The following is a 15,534-nucleotide window of genomic DNA, read 5'->3' on the forward strand; positions in this document are numbered from 1 at the left end:
TCCCCGCGGGCGCCTCTCCCCGCGGGCGCCTCTCCCGCGGGCGCGCGGGCGCCTCTCCCCGCGGGCGCCTCTCCCCGCGGTCGCCTCTCCCCGCGGGCGCCTCTCCCCGCGGGCGCCTCTCCCACCCCGGGCGCCTCTCCCCACGGGCGCCTCTCCCCGCGGGCGCCTCTCCCCACCCCGGGCGCCTCTCCCCACCCCGGGCGCCTCTCCCCACCCCGGGCGCCTCTCCTCAGGCCTCCTCTCTCCCGGCCCGCCTATCCCCCTCTCTCTCCCCACTCTCTCTCTCTCCCCACTCTCTACTCTCCCCCTATCTATATATATATATATAATTGCTCTTAAAAAAGTTTGACAAAAAAAAAAAAAATTTGGTAAAAGCTTGATAGAGTTCCTATGCGGCAAATGAAGAAGATGGGCTGAGAACGATCGTCGGACTTCTTGTTGTCTCTGGCAGCAAGCTCTCTAACACCTGAATCACCACAGATATTAGAAATCAGACAATGATTTTGGCTAAACAAAAAAATCAGATCTGAATGGAAATACTTACTTCAGCAGCGAGGTACTCGAGGAGGACGACGGCGCCATGTAAACCGGGAGCTCCACCACTGAGTCTTTGAGCCTTTCTTCAGGAAACGAGTGGCTTTGATCGATTTCGAGACCGGTTTGGTCTTTGGGCCACCGAAACGCCTTGTTCCCTTTTTCCGGTGGTTTCTCCATTGCACAGAAACGGGTTTACAAGATTAGTAGAGAGAGAGAGATTTAGTGGAAGGAGATTGGAGGTTTTGTATTTTTTTTTAGCGGTCTTCTTCGGACAACGATATCATTGGAGAAGAAAGAAGGAGAAACAATGGTTTGGTTGTCTGTCTGGTTATAATGTTTACGAGTTTGGTTTGTTGTCTGATTATAAAAGTGTAGTGTTTTTGAGTTGGGATATTGTATATTTATAGAGAAGCTAGCGCCTGTCGTAACGGCTATATTTTTCTCTTAAAGGTTTGAGTCGTTTTCGATAGCCACAAAACGCGTGCGTTCTCCTAACGGTAATAATTTTGGAATCGAACCGGTCTTCGCAACCCACCTAAACCGGTCTTGCAAGTTCTTCTCGAACCTAATCACAAAGAGAATATTGGTCCAACATAGACTCTTCATTACTTAACCCAGGCCCAGTAATCATTGGCCCATTAGCAAATTTTTGGTTTTTTCCACGATAATTTAAATCGCGCCAAAAAATGAAAAATAACAAAGTCGGATCATATTTATTTTGTTATCACTCTCTCTCTCTTTACTTACACTCAGTTCAAGGGTTTGTCTACGGATAGAAAGTTTGGATTTTTATTTTCCGACAACGACAATGAAGAGAGGCGATGAGATTGAAGTCTCCTCTGATGAAGAAGGGCTTAAAGGGTCTTGGTTCAGAGCCATTCTCGAAGACCCTCTGCCTAAATCCGGAAACAAAAGGCTGAACGTGTCTTTGCTAGCCAACGATGGCTCCACTACTCTGAAAACCACTTACCGGAGATTCCTCCGGCCAATTCCGCCGGAAAGTTTGTTCACGGCGGCGGCGGAGTTTGAGGAAGGGTGCGTGGTGGAAGCTTCTCGGGGAGGCGGGTGGTGGACCGGTGCGGTTGTGAAGAAGATAAACGATGAGGAAGTTTGGGTTTACTTCGATTCTCCACCGGATCTGCTCCAGTTCAAGACAGGACAGCTCAGACAACACTTTGACTGGGTCAAACAAAAATGGGTCAGACCACAAAACAAGGTTTCGAGCTTTTTTTGTTTTTCTGCTTTTTGTGGTTTGGTTTCTCATTATTTATGTTTTTGTTGGTGTTATTAAAGGTTTTTCTGAGTAAGAAGTCAACATTTAGATGTGGGACCATGGTGGAAGTGAAAGTCACGGATGGTGTTGATGTGTGGGTACCATCAGTGATTGTTAAGGAGGTGGTAAATAGAAAGAGTTTCGTTGTGAAGCCTTTGAAATACATTAGCTGGAATGATGAAGGTGAAGCACCAAAACCAAACAGAACCGTTGGATTAAGCAGCATAAGGCTCACACCGCCGACCGTTTCTGTTAAAAGCTTTGGTTTGATGGAGTCTGTTGAAGTGTTTATTGAACCGGGATGGCGTCCAGGGATGGTGACGAGTATACTATGTGATGATATGTACACTGTGTGTTTGAAGGCAACAGATAAGACTTTGGTGTTCACACACGATGCTATAAGGCCTACCGAGGAGACAATAGCCAAACTGGTCTTGGTTAGTTTTTATTTGGCTTTAGTCAACTTTTGATTCTTGTTTGATTTACAACTGAGTGTTGTGTTGTTTCTATTTTCAGCAAAACACTAATGAAGTAAGTGCTGCTATCAATCCTCAAATGTCCTTGAGCTTGGGTGAAAATGGAGAGGAAGAGGTAAAAAGTTGGTTTTGTTATTATTTAACTTTAATCTTAATGACCTCTCCTTTTGGGTTTTGACACAACAGGTGCCTGAGGAACACAACAGGGAAGATGACAGCCGTAAGAAGAAAAGAGTAGAAGTAGAGCACACTTCAGACCTCGGTGAAGAAGGTACCATTCGAAAGAGGCAAAGAGAACATAACCTTAGCTCTATTCCTGTTGTTGAAGAGCCTCAAGCAAAGGACACAACCATGGTTTTGCCTTTTGCTAAGAAGTCACCGTTTTGGAAGATACTTGAAACATCAGAAGGCTTTCAGAGAGCACCACAGAGTCCTCACTTCAGTCCACTGGTTGGGGAAAGTAAAGAACAGTTCCGTGAAGGGCAGGCCATTGGTATGATGGTGACACACTTCAGTTTACTGGAGAGCTTTAAAGATCTGGAGCCGTACGTTTCCGTGAGCGAACTAAACAGCCTCAAAGCTTCCTTCGCCGAGCTAAAGAAGCATGGTTTCGATGTTTCAGCGCCTTTGGCAAGGATCAACAAGCTTCTGGCCCTCAAGGATAGACAGCTAAAGACAATGGAGGAGCGAAAGGGTTTCGACAGAGAGATAATGGCTTTGAAAGAAGGTGTTGGTGAGATGGAACACAAGATTCTTGAGATGGAGAGGCAACTAGTGGCTCTGAAAGAGCAGAGGGATGCTGCCTACCAAAATATATGTCAGATGGAGTCATGTGCAAGAGATCGTGGCGTAGAGCTTGACAATCTCGAGTCTGAGTTTAAAGCAACTTCATCTGCTCCCTGGTAAGCTGTGAAAAGCAAAACTCTCTGATGAGCTCTCTCGTTTTAGTTGAAAGTTTTAAAATGAGATAAATGGTACAAGGCAGCTATTAAAAAGAGCAAAGTAATATTCTTTGTTTTTCAGCTTAGTAATATAATTTTATAAACCATATTTCTTAGCTTCGGTATCTCTTTGTGTGGATCTCAGGGGCGAAATCTAAGTAAGAAGGAACAAGAGTGCAAACAAGGTGTGGATCAAGATCATACTGCCAATGTCTTTTTCAGTCTTAAGATGTTGTCCAAAGGCATGTGAACCTTAATGGTCTTAAGAGCTGGATCATCAGAAATGAAGCTATCTAACTATAATTGTTAAACTAAAAGCTTTTGTTATGTAATCTGATCTTGACATAGTTAATTTGGTATCATTGACTTATGGTTTTAAAATGTTAACCATGGTTGTTCTAAACGTGACTGGACTAACAACACTAGCTTGCACAATTCTTACTGAATCTCATTGTAGCAATTTAACTCATACATTAAGCCTAAAGAAGAACACAAAAGAGGTATCTCAAGACCAAACCTTTTACACAATCCACCATTAACCCATTCGCTGAAGTTTTGCCAATTGGTTGCATTTGGAATGATAGCCATAAAAAAAATCTTGCTGCCTAATTGAAACCATACATTGTCAAAAATAAGGAAATAAAAATCATATAATGGCAAAAGAAGTTTCTGAAGTTAAATGCAAATTGACCAACATTCTCCAAAAAAGAATGGTGAATTTTATCTGGACCAAAATTACACTGGGTGTAAATTGATAATTTAAAAACATAAGTACTATTTAAGTAAAAAACAGAGAAATAAGGGGGTTGTTGATTTGCTTTTAAGACCCAAAAGTTACGGAGAGTTGCCATAATTAAACCCGCGCTCATCGCACCCAAACGCTCTCAAATTTCAAAAAAAAAAACAAAAGTCGAATCCTTTTTTCTGGTTTTTCTTCGCGTCGTATCGTAAGAGGAGAAGAAAGATCCATCTCTCTCTCTTGCAATCTAGAGACTTTTGGACTCTTGCGGTTTTTCTTTAATTTTCAGATTCTTGGTTCAACAGACACTGGTACGCTTCATCAACCTTCTTACTATTGCAGACACTCGAAACTCTGTTTCATACCTTTTTGTGTAGATTATGGTTACTGGTTCTCTTCTTTCATTCATTTATATACCTTTGGGATTCAAAATCAAAAGACCCTTTTCGTCTTTTCGATGGTATTGATGTTATGTTTCACAGATCATTATGTTTTTAGTTATTAAAGGTTCAGACTTTTTAAGAATCTTCAGTATCAATTTACTCAAATGATAACTTTCTTTCGGTTTACCAAAGAAATTAGATACATTAGTTTTGGTATAATCCTCTTATGGAAAGATTGCTTCTTTTTTTTAGTTTCCTGATTAGGATATGGTTTAGAATCATTGACTATGAATCATCGGTTAAGTTGTTAGGATATAAAAGAATCTATCTTATACTCAAATGATTGTGTATACATCTCTAAGCTGTGTATATCCTGTGTTAGGATATGGTTTAGAATCATTTCGGTAAAGTTGTTAGGCTTAAAGAATCTAATCTTATACTCGAAATGATTTGTATATATTTTGATCAAAAGGTCAAAGGTCTTTTAGGCTATGACTTGCTTGTTGTTGACTTCGTTGTGGCTTTTATTCTCAGAGGGATCAAAGGAAGGAAACAAAAATGGGGAGAAGCCTCGGTTCAGTGTTTAGACAAGAGTTGGCTAATCTTGACAAAGATCCAGATACTTACAAGACTGCAATGAGCAACTTGAGAACCATTGTGAAAGATTTGGACGCTAAAGCTCTACATGTGTTTCTCACTCAACTTTCTGAAACAAAAGAGATTGGTTTTGACTCTGGCGGTGGCTACACGGTCTCTCTCTTTGAAGACCTTGCACGTTCCCACGGAGTCAAAATCTCTCCCCATGTGGAAACAATCATGCCGGTTATCGTACGGACGCTGAGCTCTTGTGGAGGGGCGTTAAGTGTTCAACAGGCTTGCTCGAAGGCGGTTGCTGCTATTGCTAGATACGGAATCGACCCCACAATGGCAGAAGATAAGAAAAGGAATGTAATCCATTCTCTTTGTAAACCTCTCTCTGACTCTCTTTTAGATTCTCAGCATCAGCAGCATCTTGCGTTGGGAGCTTCTCTCTGCTTGAAGTCGCTTGTGGACTGCGACAGCTGGCGTTTTGCTTCTAGCGAGATGGTTAATACCCTTTGCCAAAGCTTAGCCATTGCTCTTGAAGTCGCTTCTGAGTCTCATATGGCGCTTGTGATAGCTCTCGCTAAGCGCAATGCTTTTACAGTTGAGGCGTACGCGAGGCTTTTTGTGAAGTCGGGGCTGAGGATTCTTGAGTTGGGTGTGGTTGAGGGTGATGCTCAGAAACGGGTTTTGGCTGTGCAGATGCTTAACTTCTTGATGAAGTATCTGAACCCCAAGAGTTTGTCTTCTGAGGTGGAGCTTGTGTTGCAAGAGATGGAGAAACACGTGGAGGATGAGGTGTATTTTGTTAGAGTGGCTGTTCATGAAACGTTGGGTACAGCAGAGAGATTGATAAGAGAGGCTGATGGAGAGAACTGCAAGATTCAGTTCTCTGGTGGAGAAGGTGATAATATGGAGTCGGTTTGTTTCCATCAGAGGAACAGAAGCTCTGAGTTTGACGAATCTGTTTGCTCTATGAGCAATCACTCGAGAAGGTCGAGGCGAAACAGGAAGAAGAGACGGTCAGAACGTAGCAGGCACGGTTTCAGACAAGATTCTTTCACTGTACTGCTAGAGAACAGAGAGCAGCTAAGGCAGTACAGTGAAAGCTCATCATCATCATCGATACATGACAGGTCTGGTACTACTACTCCAACCGAAGACATCTTTGAGAAACCAAAGTCATATTCTGAGGCCAAAGTTAAGACAGAAGAGACTGTAACAGAGTCAAGACGGGACAGGAGCAAGAAGACTGTGTTGAGATGGGGATTGAGTTTCTTCTCTGTTGTAGTTGCAGGGCTTGCTTCCTTCATGTGGGTGCATCTGCGAGATGATATGATGATGCTGCCTCCTCATCTTGTTCCTACTTGAAGCGCACCAAGTGATGAGCATAGAAAGCTCAGGACTTACTTAGCTTCAGATTGTGGGTTCTATTGTTCTAATGTCAATATGTGGATCTTGTTTGAATACTCTTTTGTCTTTTTACTCTCAAAAAGAACTTGTACCATTGACTAATATGAAAACAACACTTGCAATAATCCAATTTAGCTAAACCGGGAAATTTTAAGTCGGGAAGAACCAAACATTGCAAACTAAAAGCAAAACCTTAAGTTGGTGTGTGTCCATAAGATCACAATCGCATACTGAGACATACCAAAATTATCCCAGAACTAAAAAAAATGGTTACAGAAGAAGAGTTTCACTACGAGGTACTTGTTGTTCTACAGCTTAGTCTTCCTCTGCGCCAGCACCGGCTGCTTGTGCAGCGTCTCTCCTTGGCCCACCTGCTTGTTTCGCCATTATAATCTGCATATTTTACATACACCAACCAGACCAGAGTATCAATATGTAGGCTTTTTACTCTACTCATTGAGTAAAGATGCAGATTTAATCAGATGTGCATACCTGGTCCACGCGAAGCACCGTGCACGCAGCATCGGAAGCATATTTCAAAGCAAATAACCTGCACATAGACTTAATGTCTTAGCTATAAATAAAATGAAACTACGAGGAAAATATACTGTATTCTAAGTGGAGCAACTGCTACGCAATACAGACAAGTATGATAGAAAGATTCAACTGTTGAAGACTTACTTGGTTGCAAAAAGATCCCACACTTTTGTCTCTGAAACATCTTTACAAGCACCTTCCTCCAAGTCAATGCCTAGCTTTGTGTTTCCAGATCCGTGTCCAGTGTACAGAGAGGCAATGATTTCCATCGCGTTGAGGCCAGCGTTGTCTGCAAGGGTTTTGGGTACAAACTCGAAGCTCTCTGCGTATTTGGTGATGGCATACTTGTCCAACCTGAAAAATCAAGTCAAACCTCGTTTTTAGCCACCAAACCATAGGCCGTTTGTATAAGAAGCTGACTCTTCCAAGTGAAAAGTGAGCAAAAGAAATTACCCTGTTTCTGCATTGGCATATTCCTTCAGTCTCTGAGCCAGTTCAATTTCAGTAGCTGCAGCCCCAGGAACGATACGGCTGTCTCTGCACATGGCCTGAGAAGAATAGTAGAGTTCAGGTAATAGTAAAAGTCAGGACAAATATTTAGAGCAAAGAAAAATGGACAACGGAGAAAAGATTATAAACCCAGTAAGTAAAGATTACCTTGTATGTATTAACTCCATCGTCAACAGCTCTTTCAAGGTCATCCAAAATACTATCAGTGCTTCCACGCAAAACCACTGTAGAGATTGAGTTACCACCTTGCTCGTTTCTTGCAATAGTGACCTACATACATCAAAAGAAGACCCGGAATTGGTCAATCAAAGGCAAATATAGTTAACCAAAAAGAAAGAAACTGATTTCAAAGGAGTACTTACTGTCACACCACCAATTTCCTCAACTGATATGGAATCAACGTAACCCAGATCATCAGGGCTTGGCCGGCTTAGTTTCAACTGTTTAATAAGTATAAAGTATTAACGACAAAAATACCATTAGATAGTCATAAAGAATGTGAATGTAACCACGTACATGAGCCACAGCCCCAGCTGTCCGGCAGAAACGCCTCAGTTCAAACTTTGAGCTGATTTTCAAGACCATTATCCTGCCAAGAAAGAAAGTTCATATTAGAAATAAGAGTAAAAGACATGTTTATCATCATAGCCAGCTAGAAGAGAATAATGTAAAGAGGTATCAAAAGCGAAAGCAATGAAAAGGCTAGCTATGATTAAGAATATATTAGGTTTTCACATACTTGTAGCGCTCACAGAAATGCAACGCCATTTCTCCAACTGATCCACCACTAACAATTACTTTAGCTCCTGAGTCAGCAACAGCTTTGATCAGCTCCTCGACTTTAGCTTCCTCTGTCTTTGCATAGTTCTCTAACTAGAAAACCAAAAGGAAGTACAACCATACTTCAGAATCTAGATAAACATTTACATTGAAACCAAAGGGTGAAGAAACTAACCTGCTCAGCACTATGGATCAAGACAGTTCCTTTTGTCTCTGTTGCAGTAGTATCGACTCCCCCAGCGAACACAGCAACCTGAAGACAGGAAACAGGAAAGACATAAGCACAAAGCTATCAATTTTAAGGGCATAAATCAGACAAAAACGTGATCAAAACGCATAAACAAAAGAAAAAGATCTCACCTTTGCCTTCTCCATCCGCTTAATGCTCCCAACAGCATCGCTTTTCAAGACCATACCACGGACAATGCAAGAGTTGTGCAATCCTCCTCCAAGAAGCTTGGCAACACGAACATTATCCACATTAAAGTTCGTTGGATTCTTTGGGCAGACTTGAATACACGCCTGAATTAAACAAAAAAAAAAGCAAACCTCATCAGCTAAAAAATTAAACCTTTCAGTAACTAACAATCAGGACAACGAAACAGAAACACTCACATCAGCAACCAAGGAGCATATAATCTCCTCCTGACCAAACTGCTTACTCGCAACAGCAGCTCTCATCCTAGAAACAACTTCATCCTTATCACGCACATCCATCGTCTCGGAACCACTCTCAACCAATTGCTCCAGAATCTCAACAACCTGCACTCACACACTCCTTAATACCAAAACAAAAGCATCAACAATAAGTCACAAACAAACCAACAAACCTTAATAATCGCTTTGTTATATCCACTAATGATCTCACTAGGATGCAACCCCATCCTAATAAGCTCCTCCGCGTTCTGCAAAAGCTCCCCAGCAAAGGAGATCGTCAGATTAGCTCCATCTCCAATCTCCTCTTGCTGCGCCTTAGCAGCTAGCACAAGAATCTTCGCGGCAGGGTGCTGAATCTCCAGCTCGTTCACAATCGTAGCAGCGTCGTTGGTCACAAAGAGCTTATCCAAATGGTTAATAACCATCTTGTTCATCCCTAAACATCAGATCGAGCACATTAGATTCTAACTAGATCCAGAGAGAAATGAATCGAGGAAGCGATTAACGAAGGTACGAACCGTTGGGGCCGAGGGAAGTGCGAGTGATGGTGGAGAGCTCCTTGCAAGCTTCGATGTTTTTGATGACGGCTTCGTCTAGGCCCGAGAGGTGTCTGTAGCCTTCCTTGAGCATCGATTGGATTCCGTAAGGCTGCATCTTCTTCTCCGATTGAGATCTATAAGGCTTAGCTCGTCGCTTACTATAAAGTTAGTTTGAAAGAGTGTGAAAGTGGCTGTGGATTGATTGCCCTAGAAACCTTTTCGAGGTTTTGAAGTGTATTCTGTTTTCTTCGTTAGGACTCTTAAACGTCGTCGTTTGTCAAGCCTTCACGGGTTGAAGACTTCTGGGTCGATGCGACAATCTTTAAGTTGAGGGGTGAATTAGGATTTATGCGGAAGTTTAAGGACCACGCGAGAGAAAACGGAGTACTTCAAAAACATATTTCTTTCGTGGTCCCTAAACTTCCGAAAATCCTAATTTCCTCGCTCAAAATTTACTATTGTCGCATTGATATAGAAATTGAGAGAGGGTACTTTTTGTAGACATACACATATAATACAGTTTTTTTTTTTTTTTTTGGAACACACATATAATACAGATAAATATTCATTTAGCAAACAAAATTGTATTGAAGAGTTTAAAAAGTAGGAATTAATTTTATTCATTGTAAATGATAGTTTCTCTAATTGATAAAAGAAAAAAAGATTGATAAATAAAACTAAGAATCTGATCAATGAACTGATATGAACTATGAAGGGAAGAAGAAATAAATCATGAGTTTTGTTTTTATCAGATGGTGCGTCCTCCTTATACAAGGAACAAAACATAATGTAATCTTGTTTAGAAAAAAAGCTTAGAAACCCAACATATATAATGAGGTTCTCAGACATCCAAAGCCTGAAGTAAAAAAAAAAGCATAATCCAAACTGTTCTTTTTTTTAAAATATTAAAAGTCATCTTTCCTCCCATTGATCTCAGTGAATCGTTTCAACAGTAGCTCCATCAAGCACCTGCATTAAAAAAACAATCAGAATCAACAACCTCAAGAAGATGCTGAAGTGTGCCTGTTTTTGATGGAGCAGGGTTTAAACAAGTGTACCTGTTTCTTTTGCTTGATCTTCTTATCTCTGATTATCTTCTGTCTCGTCTCATAAAACTTGAAATCATCAAGTATACACGTCTTGCTCATATACTCCTTGAAGATCTTTATGATCTTAATTCCATCTTCCAGTTTCACCTACAACAAAGCCATAAACGTTTAATCAAGTAATCACTCAATTCAAACATGGTTCAATAAAGGTTTAATAACAAACCTCTTGAGTGTCTCTGCTATTAGTAACAGGCTTGTTCTCATTATTCACAAGCGTAATGTGCCTCAAGAGACTGTTCGGTACATCTTTGATGATACGCCACTTCACAGGGAAACAACCAATCCACTTATCTTGCTGCCAATACTCCATTGTCTTGTTGAAATCAACCGCACCTATCATCTCCGCAACGCCAACAAACTGCCCACTCGCATTCACCTGCAAGACAACAAAACCAAATCAACAACGAATCACAAAATCCACAAGAACATTGAATGAAGAGTCTACTCATACTAACCGAGAAGAGAAGATACACAGAACAATCTTGAGAACTCTCTTGATACGCAGCGTTCAACTTCTTGTTGCCCGTTGGTGTGCTCGACCACATACCGTACTTGATACTGTTGTGAACATCGTCTTCGCTGTAAGACTTAATCACAAAGAACTTGGCATTCACCAGTGTCTCAGGGAAGTTCTCTACCACTGGAGAGTCCTGCTTCACTGTAGAGTTGAGACCTTCACTGCTCCTAGGTCCTCTGCAAAGTTCGTTAAGCCTATCTGCCTTCTCTTCGCTGTAGCCACGACCGTAGTTGAAGCTTTTGGTCTTTTTATAACCATCAACAGGGTACCATCCTCTCCCTAGCTTCCAGGAATCGTAACCAAATGTTCCGTAAGCATGACCTGAGTCTATTACGTTCCCATAGAGTCCATACAGTCCATTGTTGGAATACATATGATCATTGTATCCAAATTGTTCATAACTCGGCACTTCTTGTGAACTGTGTGGATTCTGTTAAAAAGAAAACATACATTATACAGACATAGAGAGACAAGTGAGAGATTGTAACAGAACCAACATACCATGAGATGTGAATAGGTGTTTAAACTGCTGTTGTGGCCATAACCAAAGCTCTGATCCTGGTAGCCACCAGAAGGATGGTTTGTTGGTAAGTAACCCCACGGATATGAACCAAAGAAGTCTCCAACATTCAGATTAGGCCTTCTTTCGCTTCCATGAAGAGATGGAGCAGTAAATGCACCAGAAGGTACATGTCCATACTGGTGCTGAAGAGACCCCTTGTCACAAAAAACATAGTCAGTCTTTATATCCAATAAAAAAATCACAATTTCAGATTCAAAAAAGGAGCAAGCAAGTACCTTGTTACGGTTCCTAGAGGCTTCACTTCCATCAGAACCTAAAGACAGCTCCTGAAACAAATCTGCTGTCTCTGCAAACCATTATGCACAACAAGCCAAGTCAGAAACTTTTTAATAAACAAAACCTCAAAATCGAATTGCATAATCCAAACAAGACAAAACACTGATGAAACTCAACCCATAAAAAGATTAAATCATGTGATAAAAACAAAAACCAACTCAGTATTTTTTTCAATAAACAAAACATCATAATCGAATTGCATAGTCCAAACAAGACGAAACACTGATGAAAATAAACCCATAAGGAGATTTAAAAAAAAACATGTGATTTCTATGTTATCTCCGAACACAAGCTAAGAAAGCAGACAATACAATCTACTAGGTTGTACAATCAATACCTAAGACAAGTTCTATGATACCAAAAAGAAATGATCTTTGAGTGAAAATGAACATTACCCAGAAGAGATAAACCCATAATAGATAAAAACATGTGACAAAAACAAAAGCCAACTCAGTATTGCTAATAAACAAAACCTCAAAATCGAATTGCATAGTCTGAAACAAGACAAAACAATGATGAAACTCAACACATAAGGAGATTAAAAAAAACATGTGATTTCTCTGTCATCTGCGGACACAAGCTTAAAAAGAAGCAGACAATACAATCCACTATGTTGTTCACAATCAAGTTCTATGAAACCAAAAAAGAAGTGATCTTTGAGTGAAAATGAACATTACCCAGAAGAGATAAGCCAGTGGCGAGGGTGTCGGGAGAAGAAGCGGTTCCAGCCATGTCGAGAGAGTATCGAGAAAAAGATGAAAGCTTTGGAGGAGTAGAGAGCCCTAGGGAAAGGTGTGTGAGCTTATCGGAACCTCGAAAAACCCAGAGGCTTCGTTGGGAGGAGGGGTTTATAGAGTTGTTTGTTTCTTCGTCTTCTCCAAGGCGGTGATATCCTTTTGGTTAAAGAGCAAATGCTCGATGGTAAATAAAGTACTAACCAGGGAATTCTAAGCGACGAGAACCAAAACAAACCAATCAAAAGATAAGGCTCTTCTTCTTAATGACACACGAGAAGATTCTGAACATTAATGTTGACTGCTTTTAGTTTAAATTTCCAAAAACAAATCTTTAAATCAATTTTTTTTTGTTGTGATATAGTATATTTATTTTCATTACTCTTTTGTTCCTGGAAAATATTCATTTGTATAAAAAAATATAAATTATTTATTATTAGTTTTTACTATACATTGTCTAATAACTAGGATGAGCAAATAAACCGAACCCGAAAATATAAACTGAATCTGATCCAATAAAAATGAATATGAACCGATTTGAACATGACATAAATACCGAATGTATTTTGTTTTATGATATTTTAGATTATGGGTATTATCCGAACCAAACCTGAACCTAAATAGATATTCGTTAGAATCCGAAACATTCAAAATCCTAAATATGTCAAACATGATTTCAATTTCTAATATGTATCCAAAATACAACAAATATTATTGAACATCTAAAATAATTATATATTACATGAATGTTGATGGTTGAAGGTGGCGGTTAAAGCTTGAAATTTTTAGATTTTGGTTTTGTTTTTATTGAATAACGTTTTCATTTCATGATAACTTGATTTTTGTTTTATGCTTTCATTTATTTGGTTTTCTTTCTATCAATAACTATGTTTATTTTTCGTTTGGTTTTGAATTATCACGTTTGATGTTTATTTCTTATTTTTGAATTGATTTTACTTATATTTTGATTACAAAATAGGTAGAAATCAGGTACTTTAAAACCGTAAAACTGATTTCACTTATTTGTTAGTTACAAAATAGGTATAAATCAGGTACTTTTAAACCAAATAACCAATTAGGACTCAAACTCTGAAAGAACATCTAGTTGCATCGGTTCTTTGTAGATTTACTAACCCTGATCTGAACCCGATAGAACTCGAACCGGTCCCGAACCAAATTTTCATATAATACAAAGGGGGATGATTTTGATAAACCTAAAAAACCAAGACTCAAAATTGGACAAACCGAAATCCGATTGGGATCTCAAATGCCCAAACCTACTAATAAGTAATAACTATCAACGGATTATATTTAATCAATTCAATTATTCAAATATTTTTAATTAATGTTTTCAAAAGTGTATAAAAGTATCTTTAAAATTAAAAAAAAATTGTATAACAAAAAAAATATAGGAAAATTTAATTTCAGAAACGAAAGGAATATATTGTTATTTCTCTTATTAAAAATAAAATCTTAAGTATACATTAGTTTTTCTGTCATTTTAAAAAAAAATCTCTATCATTTTTTTTGCCAGCATTCTCTGTCATAATGTCATTTGTTATGATTACGATTTTCCATAAAACAAAACACACGAACTTATGGATGCCCCTCATGTTTTGCTTAAAACCGACACTCTAGGACTTTTGGTTAAGAGCAATTATCGTGAATTCCATTTGTTTAAGATGTATTGATATTGCGGATGTTTGTAACATGAAACGTATACACAACTGATGTTTTGAATTTTAGAAAATAAAACAAATTGGTTCTAAACTTCTAATATATGATGTCATGGCAAGAAAAATAAGTATACAATTAAAAACTATATATCAATTAGTAGTTTGACACCTATAGTTTTAGTTTTGTATATTTTAGTATCATTGTTGTTGAGGTCGGTCTAGATAGCAGAATGTAAGAATGTGACTTTCATTCAAAACTCCAAAAACAAATACTCTCGGGCTCGCAAATCCGTAAAACATGATTAACTCTAGTTTTTAACTCATGATTTAACATTTGTTTGTTTCTTTTTTACACTTTTCGGCTAAGAGAGAGCTCTTAGACCATGATTGACATGTGTTCTTAAGATGAGGTTCTTAGCTTTGGCTGATAACTATTTCTTAGCTTTTAACTAAAAAAAACTAAGAACCGTCTTTTAAATAAGAGATATAAGAGCCGATTCTTAGCCAAAAAGTGTAAAAAAAAAACAAAAACAAAAAAGTGTCAAATCATGAGTTAAGAAGCCTAAGTTAAGAATCTGGATTAATCATGCTCTAATATCTCTTATTTAAGAGACGGTTCTTAGCTTTTCTTAGTTAAAATCTAAAAAAAGTTAAGAATCGTCTTTTAGCCAAAGCTAAGAACTTCAGTTAAGAGACTGAAGTTAATCATGGTCTTATATTTTTTATTTAAGAGACGGTTCTTAACTTTTCTTAGTTAAAATCTAAAGAAAACTAAAAATCGTCTATTACCCGAAGCTAAGAACCTCAATTAAGAGACTGAGGTTAATCATGGTTTTATTCGCTCATCATTCGGCTTCAATACGAGAAGCACTTCGCATATGAGTATTTGACCAATTGAGCACCTATAACACACAGAAAGATATTGCATAGACATGCACAACCTGTCGTTTGCCTATATATGCACTCTATACTGCACCAAAACTTTCCAGTTAAGCGTAACTCTATCCAGCCACTAGTCAATTTAGCCTATTGCCTACCAAGACATATTATAATATCCATAATCGTCTTCATTTCATACAAATGAACTATCAATCTCGATCGTGATTCTTTGTTCGACTTTAATTTGGAAAGGCCTCTAGGATGACTTACGTTCATTCTTTGTTCCTAGAAACTGTACTGGCTTTGTGTTTACTCAAATGATCGGGCTATAATATTTATCCCCAAAACGGTCTAATTGATTCCAAACAACTACATTTGAATCTTAAGAAGTTC

At 38.9% G+C, this 15,534-nt stretch overlaps 4 protein-coding genes across 7 annotated transcripts; 2 read left to right on the forward strand and 2 right to left on the reverse strand.

Annotated features, from left to right (window-relative positions):
• The first annotated feature begins 1,287 nt into the window (after positions 1 to 1,287).
• Positions 1,288 to 3,608, forward strand: LOC103828232 (DUF724 domain-containing protein 2). Of its 2 annotated transcripts, none has more exons than XM_009103847.3 (5): positions 1,288 to 1,753; positions 1,831 to 2,247; positions 2,327 to 2,401; positions 2,473 to 3,228; positions 3,443 to 3,608. In XM_009103847.3, exons 1-4 carry the CDS (start codon positions 1,346 to 1,348, stop codon positions 3,190 to 3,192), a joined length of 1,620 nt encoding a protein of 539 aa, XP_009102095.1. In that variant the 5' UTR covers positions 1,288 to 1,345; the 3' UTR covers positions 3,193 to 3,228; positions 3,443 to 3,608. The 2 variants fall into 2 exon arrangements, with proteins under 2 accessions (XP_009102095.1, XP_018508352.1); XM_018652836.2 differs by having other exon boundaries at positions 2,473 to 3,188; positions 3,373 to 3,608.
• Positions 3,609 to 4,094: 486 nt separating this feature from the next.
• LOC103828229 (protein SINE2) lies at positions 4,095 to 6,469 on the forward strand. 2 transcript variants are annotated; one of them, XM_009103845.3, is made up of 2 exons: positions 4,095 to 4,277; positions 4,884 to 6,469. In XM_009103845.3, exon 2 carries the CDS (start codon positions 4,908 to 4,910, stop codon positions 6,300 to 6,302), a length of 1,395 nt encoding a protein of 464 aa, XP_009102093.1. In that variant the 5' UTR covers positions 4,095 to 4,277; positions 4,884 to 4,907; the 3' UTR covers positions 6,303 to 6,469. The 2 variants fall into 2 exon arrangements, with proteins under 2 accessions (XP_009102093.1, XP_033146857.1); XM_033290966.1 differs by lacking the exon at positions 4,095 to 4,277 and adding an exon at positions 4,305 to 4,426.
• On the reverse strand, positions 6,444 to 9,627 carry LOC103828231 (T-complex protein 1 subunit theta). The gene is made up of 13 exons (XM_009103846.3): positions 9,347 to 9,627; positions 9,002 to 9,264; positions 8,787 to 8,933; positions 8,532 to 8,693; positions 8,347 to 8,424; positions 8,131 to 8,264; positions 7,908 to 7,980; positions 7,754 to 7,831; positions 7,539 to 7,661; positions 7,335 to 7,429; positions 7,026 to 7,235; positions 6,837 to 6,894; positions 6,444 to 6,737 (listed from the first exon to the last, which is right to left on the reverse strand). Exons 1-13 carry the CDS (start codon positions 9,480 to 9,482, stop codon positions 6,660 to 6,662), a joined length of 1,635 nt encoding a protein of 544 aa, XP_009102094.1. The 5' UTR covers positions 9,483 to 9,627; the 3' UTR covers positions 6,444 to 6,659.
• Positions 9,628 to 10,070: 443 nt separating this feature from the next.
• On the reverse strand, positions 10,071 to 12,862 carry LOC103828228 (YTH domain-containing protein ECT1). Of its 2 annotated transcripts, none has more exons than XM_009103844.3 (7): positions 12,530 to 12,862; positions 11,792 to 11,862; positions 11,495 to 11,698; positions 10,932 to 11,423; positions 10,640 to 10,852; positions 10,426 to 10,563; positions 10,071 to 10,336 (listed from the first exon to the last, which is right to left on the reverse strand). In XM_009103844.3, exons 1-7 carry the CDS (start codon positions 12,582 to 12,584, stop codon positions 10,301 to 10,303), a joined length of 1,209 nt encoding a protein of 402 aa, XP_009102092.1. In that variant the 5' UTR covers positions 12,585 to 12,862; the 3' UTR covers positions 10,071 to 10,300. The 2 variants fall into 2 exon arrangements, with proteins under 2 accessions (XP_009102092.1, XP_009102091.1); XM_009103843.3 differs by having other exon boundaries at positions 11,495 to 11,710; positions 12,530 to 12,854.
• Between the last annotated feature and the right edge of the window lie 2,672 nt (positions 12,863 to 15,534).

The sequence above is a fragment of the Brassica rapa genome, chromosome A01, assembly GCF_000309985.2.
Source record: "Brassica rapa cultivar Chiifu-401-42 chromosome A01, CAAS_Brap_v3.01, whole genome shotgun sequence".
Classification (NCBI taxonomy): domain Eukaryota; kingdom Viridiplantae; phylum Streptophyta; class Magnoliopsida; order Brassicales; family Brassicaceae; genus Brassica; species Brassica rapa.

What these genes read in the sequence shown, in the direction of transcription:
- LOC103828232 (XM_018652836.2), top strand. Translation starts at nt 1,346, where the DNA reads ATGAAGAGAGGCGATGAGATTGAAGTCTCCTCTGATGAAGAAGGGCTT. An exon ending in GGGTCAGACCACAAAACAAG is followed by an intron (nt 1,754 to 1,830) that starts GTTTCGAGCTTT and finishes GTGTTATTAAAG; the next exon opens with GTTTTTCTGAGTAAGAAGTC. An exon ending in CAATAGCCAAACTGGTCTTG is followed by an intron (nt 2,248 to 2,326) that starts GTTAGTTTTTAT and finishes TTCTATTTTCAG; the next exon opens with CAAAACACTAATGAAGTAAG.
- LOC103828231 (XM_009103846.3), bottom strand. Translation starts at nt 9,482, where the DNA reads ATGCAGCCTTACGGAATCCAATCGATGCTCAAGGAAGGCTACAGACAC. An exon ending in TATGCTCCTTGGTTGCTGAT is followed by an intron (nt 8,694 to 8,786) that starts GTGAGTGTTTCT and finishes TGTTTAATTCAG; the next exon opens with GCGTGTATTCAAGTCTGCCC. An exon ending in TATGCCAATGCAGAAACAGG is followed by an intron (nt 7,236 to 7,334) that starts GTAATTTCTTTT and finishes TTGATTTTTCAG; the next exon opens with GTTGGACAAGTATGCCATCA.
- LOC103828228 (XM_009103843.3), bottom strand. Translation starts at nt 12,584, where the DNA reads ATGGCTGGAACCGCTTCTTCTCCCGACACCCTCGCCACTGGCTTATCT. An exon ending in CACTGGCTTATCTCTTCTGG is followed by an intron (nt 11,863 to 12,529) that starts GTAATGTTCATT and finishes AATGGTTTGCAG; the next exon opens with AGACAGCAGATTTGTTTCAG. An exon ending in CCTCTAGGAACCGTAACAAG is followed by an intron (nt 11,711 to 11,791) that starts GTACTTGCTTGC and finishes TTTTGTGACAAG; the next exon opens with GGGTCTCTTCAGCACCAGTA.